The sequence below is a fragment of the Neomonachus schauinslandi genome, chromosome 12 (genome assembly GCF_002201575.2).
Source record: "Neomonachus schauinslandi chromosome 12, ASM220157v2, whole genome shotgun sequence".
NCBI lineage: Eukaryota > Metazoa > Chordata > Mammalia > Carnivora > Phocidae > Neomonachus > Neomonachus schauinslandi.
This window is the reverse complement of record NC_058414.1, coordinates 20,866,567-20,877,217: the sequence shown is the minus strand read 5'-3', so window position 1 is coordinate 20,877,217 and position 10,651 is coordinate 20,866,567. Positions and strand designations below refer to the sequence as shown.

Genomic DNA, 10,651 nt, shown 5'->3' with positions numbered 1-10,651 from the left:
AAAGAAAGAAAGAAAGAAAGAAAGAAAGAAAGAAAGAAAGAAAGAAAAAGAAAAAATTTGTGAACATTTTCCCCACTTCATTCAACTCTGTCCACCTCAGGGGTAACCATTACCTTGCATTTGGAGTTTTCATTCCCATGCAAGCTTTTTTAATTTTGCTATATATGTGTGTGTCCCCTTAAAAATATATTATTGAAAATCTTTCAAAATATTAAGTATATTATTATTTTGCACATTGAAAAATTGTATGCAAAGGGTATTAGATTATGTATGTCATTCTGCAACTTACTTTCACTCATATATCTCTAGACTCATCCATGTTGATATCTACATATGTTTATGGCATTCTTATTATCTGAAATCAGTATGGATGTACACTTTTTAAGATATATTTTTTCCTTTCATTTCCAGAAATATATATGGAAACTAAAAAATGCACCTTAAACAACATATGGATTAATGCAATTGACTGGATGTGCCCCCACCACCAAACTCATAGGTTGAAATCCTAGTCCCCAATGTCATGATATTAGGAGGTAGAGGGCCTTCAGGACATAATTAGGGTGGAGCTCTCATGAATAGGATTAGAACCTTTATGCAAGGGACCCCAGAAATCTCTGTCTCCCTCTCTCTGTCATGTGAAGATACAACAAGACAACAACCGTCTATGACCTAGAAGAGGGCCCTCTCTAGAACCATGTTGGCACCCTGGTCTTGGACACCTAGCTTCCAGAACTGTGAGAATTAAGTTTCTGTTCTTTATAAGCCACCTGGTCTATGAAGCTTTATTATAGCAGCTCAGACTGACTTAAGACTGTTAAAGACAAATGTCACAATGAAAGTACAAAGCAGGTTGGAAAAAAATGGAAATAACCTCGATGTCCTTCGAGAGGAAGAAAGTTAAATAAATTATGCTACGCCCATAGTATGGAAAATGATTTTAAGTATTTAAAAATAATTTTGTAATTCTATATGGACTGACATGGAAAGATTTCCAGGATATAAAAGAAAATATAAAACAATATGATCATTTTCATGTTAAAATTTTTAATTGTGTATTTTTAATCACATATATGTAAATGTATTTTAGAAAAACAGAAAACTGGTAACATTGAGTACCTTTGAGTAAGTGAATGGGTTTGAGGGAGATAAAGGTAAGTTTTTGCTTTTACAGTCTATTGTTAGAATTTTTAAATTGAGAATATATTCTTATACTGTATTTTTTTTAGTAGATGAATTGAGGATACATAGACAAATGCTAAACAAAAAAAGAAGAATGGACAAAGGACCAAATCCCAGAGCATACAATCCAGTAAGAGCTGACTATATTATAAGCATTTAAAATGTTTTTAATTGGCATTCTTATGGCCTATGACCGTAACTGAAGTTTCTATTTTCTTTCTATTTTTCTTTATATTTGTTTAGTTAAAAACAGAAAGCAAGACAAAGAGTTGTAATGAACATACTCACTGACAGATCTCAAGGTTTTCAATCGGAGAACACAACCACGAAAATTCAAATGCAGCACATTTAGACGCCACCTTTGCAAAGTAGACACTATACATTTATCTGTGATTATATTTTTTACTGCAGAAAAATCAATCTAAAAAGGATAAGCAAAAGACATTAAGAAATGAGAAAGATCTTTTGCATGCAAAAATTTTTAATATTTTAAAAGCGTCAAGAAACAAATGTCTTCATCATATCTCTCACTTTTTCATTTCTTTGTTTTCAGGGTCATTCTTAATTACAAGCAGATTTTTTTTTTCATGGTCATTCCCAGGTTTAGTTACAAACAGATTTCAAATGTCCAATCTAGGTCAACAGCTGGGAGGGCAAGAGTCTCACATCTACCCCACAACAGAGTTGATTGTCTTGGAGTGGCCTGGATACCTCACCCCCCATCATTGCAGGTGAGCCCCAAGGCTGCCCCCCACTTCAGTGTCAATGAACCCATCCAGGTTCATTATTAATGGGTGCCTCCTTCTCTATTCATGAGCATAGATGATGTGTTAAGTTCTTGACTGTGGGGAAGACAATTTAGAGTGTGGGGTTTAGAGTGGCCTTCTCCTAACTCATAATTTGGAGGAGGGAGGTCTAGGGGAAAGGAAAGATGACCTGAGTGAACCTGGCTGACTGCATGTAATATTGAAGAGCACAGAGATTTCTGGGAGCTCTGAGTGGCCGGGGCCAGCTGATAAACAATAGTATTGATATCATAGTATTAATCATGTCTTTCAGCTAAAAGATTAAGTTTATGAGCTTCCAATCAGCTTGCCATCTGAACAAAGCCATTCTTTGTGCTAAAATGTTTGTTACACTTGAGCACTCACAAATGAAGGTAAAATTAATAGAAGATGAAGGACAGCGAAGAATTGTGGAGAAAGAAATTTGCTGAGCGTAAAGAAACAACCTCCTACCCAGGCTCTGTTCTTCACTGACATGTACTCATATTTTCTCCAACTTTACCTAGTGAGGTCTCTGGGCAAAAGTGCTAGCTTTTCCTGCCAGGCTTCTGCAGGATTTGTTCTGATCTTAGTATTATACATAATCTTTCTCTTTCTGATTGCTTGGAATCATTTTTTTATTCTTTAGAGGCTTTCCAAAGCAAAAAGTAACATCCCCAATCTATCACATAAGAAAGAGATTTATTACTTTAAACCAGTGATTCTCAAAGTATGGTCCTGGGACCAGCAGCATCAGCATCACCAGGAACTTGTTGGAAATACAAATTCTCAAGCCCCACCCCAGACCTACTGAGTCAGAAATTCTAGGTTTGGCAATCAGCAATCTGTTTTAACAACCCCTTTAGATAATTTTTTTTTTAAGATTTATTTATTTATTTGACTGTGAGAGACACAGCGAGAGAGGGAGCACAAGCAGGGGGAGTGGGAGAGGGAGAAGCAGGCTTCCTGCAGAGCAGGGAGCCCGATGCGGGGCTCTATCCCAGGACCCTGGGATCATGACCTGAGCCGAAGGCAGACGCTTAACGGCTGAGCCACCCAGGCGCCCCTATTTCTGATGCATTCTGAAGTTTGAGTATCACTGCCTTAAACTAAAAATAAACTTAAGATAGGCATATCACATTTGGTAGCCAAGATGGGTTAGCGGAGACAGAAGCACATTCTCTTCTTGCCATTGTTGCACAAGGAATAGTAAAGCAAAGAATGGGATGTCAAGATGGTGACTTGATTTATGAATGGCACCTTAGTTTCTTTGTCTAAATGTTAGAATTTATGCTGAATGGTTCCAGCCATCTACTCATAGGTCAGTTTGAGCATGTGATGTCATTACTCCTCTGATCATTGGCTATCAAGGAGGGGTGGTAAAGTCAGCTACTGACTGGACATCAGGAAACAGGGAAAATGTTGCCACTGCAACGTTGGTTGATGGCATAAATGATTACAGAGATTAAAGTGTCATCCAAGGAACAGAAAAGAGAAATTATCAAGGACAATTTATGCTTATTTTTTGTGGTTGGCTGAGACCTCTCCCCAGTGTCTTATTGGAATGAGAAATTCTAGGTTACAAGAAGAGTAGAAAAATAGTAAAATGACAATACCAGCCTAGTTGTCCATATTAGAAAATGCCAGAGTGTATGTGTGTCTTTGTACATGCAGGTACCCTAAGAATATCAAACAAGCTGTGTTTGCATGTTGTATGTTTTAGCCCCATTTCATGCTCAGTTTTTTTCCCCCTTTACTCCATATTTTGTGCTACTTTGTTATGTTTTGTGAACCAATAAAAGGAACTAATATTCACCGAGTGTTGCCTACATGGCAGGCTCCATAGTAAGCACTTTACTTACATTTCCTCAGTTTATCTCAGCAGCATCCTGAGTTAGGCAATGTTAAGTCTAACTCAGATATAACAGAGATCTGTTTCCATCCAAAAAGAATATTCGATGTATTTCTACTGTGTAAATTAGAAAATACTGATAATATATCTCTTTAAATAACATTATTATCTTTCCATCTTGTCCTTCGGGCTTGTGCCTGGGCAAAAGAAAAACAAATGCACCGACTTTCTGTAGCCCCATTGGGAGAGCAAGGAAAAGTAGTCCCTAATATAGCTGCTTTTATAGCAGGCTGTTCTCCTTTAAGAGCTAGAATAAAGACATAGCTGCCAGTATTGTCTACTTACACTATTCCACAATGAGCTTCCTTGTGTCATCAACGTCCAGGAGTGACAAACTTGACCACATATTCCTATATCTCTTAAAGTGAGGTAGGCGAAAATCTAAACACAAAGAAGAGACATACACAATTTTGAAAATTATGAAAGGCAACGCTGCCACTTACCTTTTTTTGTTGTTGTTAACGATGATAATGTAATCCATATTGTTGTAGTTGGGGTTTAAGTGCTGAACATGGGAATTTTATCTAAAGTACTAGAACTTATCTGACGATGCCTTTGTTATAATGTGATCTTTGCAACTGATAGTCACAAAAGGATGGGGAAGAAGATAGATTTATTTTCTGACCGAAAGTGGCTTTCTGTTAGCAAATGAGTGGTTTCCCTAAATAGTAGCCGCTACAGAGAAGGCATTCAATGATTGCTTGCTGAAGTAAACTAGATTCCCTTTAAAGGATTCCTAGGAAAGATCAATAAACCCATCTTGGCTTCAATTTCTGGAAAAATGATAGATTAGAAAGCCTGCAAATCCTCTTGATACAAACAATGATTTTTTTGTTTTTAAGATTTTATTTATTTATTTGACAGAGAGAGAGAGACAGGAAGAGAGGAAGCACAAGCAGGGGGAGTGGGAGAGGGAGAAGCAGGCTTCCCGCAGAGCAGGAAGCCCAATGTGGGGCTTGATCCCGGGACCCTAGGATCATGACCTGAGCCGAAGGCAGATGCTTATTACGACTGAGCCACCCAGGTGCCCCCCTAAACAATGCTTTTAAATGCTAAAACAAAGCTTTTAGAAAGATTTCCTTTTTTTAATTTAAATTCAATTAATTAACATATAATGTATTATTAGTTTCAGAGGTTGAGTTCAGTGATTCATTAGTCTTATATAATACCCAGTGCTCTTTATATCACGTGCCCTCCTCTTTTAAAAAAGATTTTGTTTGAGAGAGCAAGCGACGGAGAGACAGCATGAGCGTCGGGGAGGTGCAGAGGGAGAGGGAGAAGCAGATCCCCCACCGAGCAGGAAGCCCAACTCCGGGCTCAATCCCAGGGTCCCAGGATCATGACCTGAGCCAAAGGCAGACGCTTAACTGACTGAGCCACCCAGGCGCCCCTCTCGTGTCCATCACCAGTTACTCCATCCCCCCACCTCCGTCCCCTCCAACAACCCTCAGTTTGTTTCCTTTGGTTAAGAATCTCTTATGGTTGTCTCCCTCTATGATTTCATCTTGTTTCATTTTCCCTCCTTTCCCCAATGATCCTCTATTTCGTTTCTTAAATTCCACAGATGAGTGAGATCATATGATAATTGTCTTTCTCTGATTGACTTATTTCACTTAGCATAATACCCTCTAGTTCCATCCACGTTGATGTAAATGGTAAGTATTCATTGTTTCTGATGGCTGAGTAATATCCATTGTATATATATATATATACCACATCTTCTTTTTTTGGGGGGGGCTTGCATTTTTTTTATTATGTTATGTTAATCACCATACATTACATCATTAGTTTTTGATATAGTGTTCCATGATTCATTGTTTGCGTATAACACCCAGTGCTCCATGCAGAACGTGCCCTCTTTAATACCCGTCACCAGGCTAACCCATCCCCCTGCCCCCCTCCCCTCTGGAACCCTCAGTTTATTTCTCAGAGTCCATAGTCTTTGATGGTTCGTCTCCCCCTCCGATTTCCCCCCCTTCATTTTTCTCTTCCTGCTATCTTCTTCTTCTTCTTTTTTTTTTTTTTAACATATAATGTATTATTTGTTTCAGAGGTACAGGTCTGTGATTCAACAGTCTTACACAATTTACAGTGCTCACCATAGCACATAACCACCCCAATGTCTGTCACCCAGCCACCCCATCCCTCCCAACCCCCACCACTCCAGCAACCCTCAGTTTGTTTCCTGAGATTAAGAATTCCTCACATCAGTGAGGTCATATGATACATGTCTTTCTCTGATTGACTTACTTCACTCAGCATAACACCCTCCAGTTCCATCCACGTCCTTGCAAATGGCAAGATTTCATTCCTTTTGATGGCTGCATAATATTCCATTGTATATATATATACTACATCTTCTTTATCCATTCATCTGTCGATGGACATCTTGGCTCTTTCCATAGTTTGTCTATTGTGGACATTGTGCTATAAACATCGGGGTGCACATACCCCTTCAGATCCCTACATTTGTATCTTTGGGGTAAATACCCAGTAGTGCAATTGCTGGGTCATATTATACCACATCTTCTTTATCCATTCATCTGTCGATGGACAGCTGGGCTCTTTCCATAGTTTGGCTATTGTGGACATTGCTGCTATAAACATTGGGGTGCAGGTGCCCCTTCGGATCACTACAATTGTACTTCGGGGTAAATACTTAGTAGTGCAATTGCTGGGTCTATATGCTAACAATGAAACGGAAGAAAGAGAAACTAAGGAGTTGATCCCATTTACAACTGCACCAAAAACCATAAGATACCTAGGAGTAAACCTAACCAAAGAGGCAAAGTTTCTGTACTCAGAAAACTACAGAACACTCGTAAAAGAAATTGAGGAAGACACAAAGAAATGGAAAAATGTTCCATGCTCATGGATTGGAAGAACAAATATTGTTAAAATTTCTATGCTACCTAGAACAATCTACACATTCAATGCAATCCCTATCAAAATACCATCCACTTTTTTCAAAGAAATGGAACAAATAATCCTAAAATTTGTATGGAACCAGAAAAGACCCCAAATAGCCAGAGGAATGTTGAAAAAGAAAACCAAAGCTGGTGGCATCTCAATTCCAGACTTCCAGCTCTATTACAAAGCTGTCATCATCAAGACAGTATGGTACTGGCACAAAAACAGGCACATAGATCAGTGGAACAGAATAGAGAGCCCAGAAATGGACCCTCAACTCTATGGTCAACTAATCTTCGACAAAGCAGGAAAGAATGTCCAATGGAAAAAAGACAGTCTCTTCAACAAATGGTGTTGGGAAAACTGGACAGCCACATGCAGAAGAATGAAACTGGACTATTTCCTTACACCACACACAAAAATACACACAAAATGGACGGAGGACCTAAATGTGAGACAGGAATCCCTCAAAAAATCCTAAAGGAGAACACAGGGAGCAACCTCTGCGGCCTCGGCCGCAGCAACTTCTTGCTAGACACGTCTCCAAAGGCAAGGGAAGCAAGGGCAAAAATGAACTATTGGGACTTCATCAAGATAAAAAGCTTCTGCATAGCAAAGGAAACAGTCAACAAAACTAAAAAACAACTGGGATGCTTGGGTGGCTTAGTCAGTTATGCATCTGCCTTCAGCTCAGGTCATGATCCCGGGGTTCTGGGATCGAGTCCCACACTGGGCTTCTTGCTCAGTAGGGAGTCTGCTTCTCCCTCTGCCTGCCGCTTCCCCTCCTTGTGCTCTCTCTCTGTCTCTCTGACATATAAATAAAATCTTAAAAAAAAAAAAAAGATAACCTACAGAATGAGAGAAGATATTTGCAAATGACATACCAGATAAAGGGCTAGTATCCAAGATCTATAAAGAACTTACAAATCGCAACACCCAAAGAACAAATAATCCAATTAAGGAATGGGCAGAACACATGAAGAGACATTTACAAAGACATACAAATGGCCCACAGACACATGAAAAAATGCTCAACATCACTTGGCATCAGGAAAATACAAATCAAAACTGCAATGAGATACCACCTCACACCAGTCAGAAGGGCTAAAATTAACAAGTCAGGAAAGGACAGCTGTTGGCAGGGATGCGGAGAAAGGGGAACCCTCCTACACTGTTGGTGGGAATGCAAGCTGTTGCAGCCACTCTGGAAAACAGTATGGAGGTTCCTCAAAAAGTTGAAAATAGAGCTACCATATGACCCAGCAATTGCACTACTAGGTATTTACCCAAAAAAAATTTCTTAAAAAAAAAATTTTTTTTTAAGGTTTTATTTATTCATCTGACAGAGAGAGCACACAAAGCAGGGAGAGTGACAGGTAGAGGGAGAAGCAGACTCCCCGATGAGCAGGGAGCCTGACACAGGACTTGATCCCAGGACCCTGGGATCATGACCTGAGCTGAAGGGAGACACTTAACGACTGAGCCACCCAGGCGCCCCAAATCTAGGGGTTTATGGGCTTGTTGGTGTGCTGTTTTAATCCGATTAACCCTCCCTGCACCTGCCATCCAATCAGGTTTTTGTCACGTGGGAAAGGGTGGCGAGCTCTTCCCAGGGTGGTATAAAATCCTTTTAGGGATGGTTTCCTCTTAGGGCAGGGAGCCTTGTCCGTACCTGCCTTTCTTCCTACTATTCTTCATGAAAAGTTTGTACTCTTTTTTCCACCCTCTCCCTATTTCCCCTACACCACAGCCCCTGACAACTATTTTTTCTACTCTCTAAAACACACTTTTTTTTTTTAAAACATACCTGAGTTTTTAAAAAAGTAAGGAAAATATCCAGGCCCACAATCTTTGCAAACCCAGACTCCTTTTTTTTTTTTAATTTTTTTTTTAATTTTATTTTATTATGTTATGTTAGTCACCATACACTACATCATTAGTTTTTGATGTAGTGTTCCATGATTCATTGTTTGCATATAACACCCAGTGCTCCATGCAATACTAAACCCAAACTCCTAATACGGTGTTCATACTATAGTTGCTCTGGATAAGGAAATAGTGGGGATGGTTTTGCTTTTCATGAAAAATAGATTTCATGACAAATAGATTTCAGATTTCATTGGCCATGCAGGGACAGAAAAAGTTACCAGGCTGTACAAAGCTAGAAGTCCTAACTTGAGTCAGAGAGAGAAAGGGAAACAGAAAGGGGGAAATAGAGAGAAATCCAGGATTATTAAACAGAGAGGATTAAAACAACACAACTACTACCTATTGGTGAGGAAAAAACTAAGGTAACTAGCCTGGGATTTAAAAAAAAATTCCCAAAGAATTTGTAATGAAAGACCAGCTATCATGTGGATTGGAATTTGAATTTTAGTTATTTGTGGGTCCAATGTGAATTTATTACCTTTGTAATTGGATTTGATACATTAACAAGCACAGAGCTTCCAACTCAGTGGTAACTCTGGGACATCTGGCAGAAATAAATACCATCTCTCTAAAGAGGCACATCTTCAAACCATGCCTTATAGGAGTCCTACAGATTAATCCCCCCACAAAAAATGAGTTTTCAATAAAAATTACAAATCACATGAGGGGAAAAAAATCCAAGAGTCAACAACAGACAAACAATAAATACCTTCTTTGACCCCAAGAGTGATATACAACAGAAATTTACAGGGACAATCTATAAAAACAATGTCTTCACAGGCAACATGATGACAATTAATTCATATCTTTCAATAATCACTCTCAACGTGAATGGCTTAAACGCTCCCATAAAACGGCACAGGGTTGCAGATTGGATAAAAAGACAGGACCCATCCATATGCTGTCTACAAGAGACTCATTTTGAGCCTAAAGACACATCCAGACTGAAAGTGAAGGGATGAAGATCCATCTTCCATGCCAGCGGACCTCAAAAGAAAGCTGGGGTAGCAATTCTTATATCAGACAAATTAGATTTTAAACTAAAGTCTGTAATAAGAGACACAGAAGGACACTGTATCATTCTTAAAGGGCCTATCCAACAAGAAGATCTAACAATTGTAAATATCTATGCCCCCAACTTGGGAGCAGCCATCTACATAAGCCAACTGTTAACCAAAATAAAGAGTCATATTGATAACAATACGTTAATTGTAGGAGACCTCAATACTCCACTCTCAGCAATGGACAGATCATCTAAGCAGAAAATCAACAAGGAAACAAGAGCTTTGAATGATACATTGGACAAGATGGACCTCACAGATATTTACAGAACATTCCACCCTAAAACAACAAAATACTCATTCTTCTCGAGCGCACATGGAACTTTCTCCAGAATAGACCATATACTGGATCACAAATCAGGTCTCAACCGATACCAAAAGACTGAGATTATTCCCTGCATATTCTCAGACCACAATGCTCTAAAACTGGAACTCAATCACAAGAAAAAATTTGGCAGAAATTCCAACACTTGGAAGCTAAAGACCACTCTGCTCAAGAATGTTTGGGTCAACCAAGAAATCAAAGAAGAACTTAAACAATTCATGGAAATCAATGAGAATGAAAACACATCAGTCTAAACCTATGGGATACTGCAAAGGCGGTCCTAAGGGGGAAATACATAGCCATCCAAGCCTCACTCAAAAAAAGAAAAATCCCGAATTCACCAACTAACTCTACACCTTAAAGAACTAGAGAAAAAGCAACAAACGATGCCTAAGTCATGCATTAGAAGAGAAATAATGAAAATTAGAGCAGAGATCAATGAATTAGAAACCAGAAACACAGTAGATCAGATCAATGAAACTAGAAGTTGGTTCTTTGAAAGAATTAATAAGATCGATAAACCACTGGCCAGACTTATCCAAAAGAAAAGAGAAAGGACCCAAATTAA

At 38.9% G+C, this 10,651-nt stretch overlaps 1 protein-coding gene across 1 annotated transcript in view; it reads right to left on the bottom strand.

The window, feature by feature from the left end:
- FBXL13 (F-box and leucine rich repeat protein 13) overlaps positions 1–10,651 on the bottom strand; it is a 230,063-nt gene that overhangs the window by 140,479 nt on the left and 78,933 nt on the right. Inside the window, exons 8-9 of the mRNA XM_021689519.2 lie at positions 4,144–4,239; positions 1,471–1,603 (exon numbers count right to left, since the gene is read on the bottom strand). Coding sequence (XP_021545194.2) covers positions 1,471–1,603; positions 4,144–4,239 — 229 coding nt within the window. The remainder of the gene's footprint in view (positions 1–1,470; positions 1,604–4,143; positions 4,240–10,651) is intronic.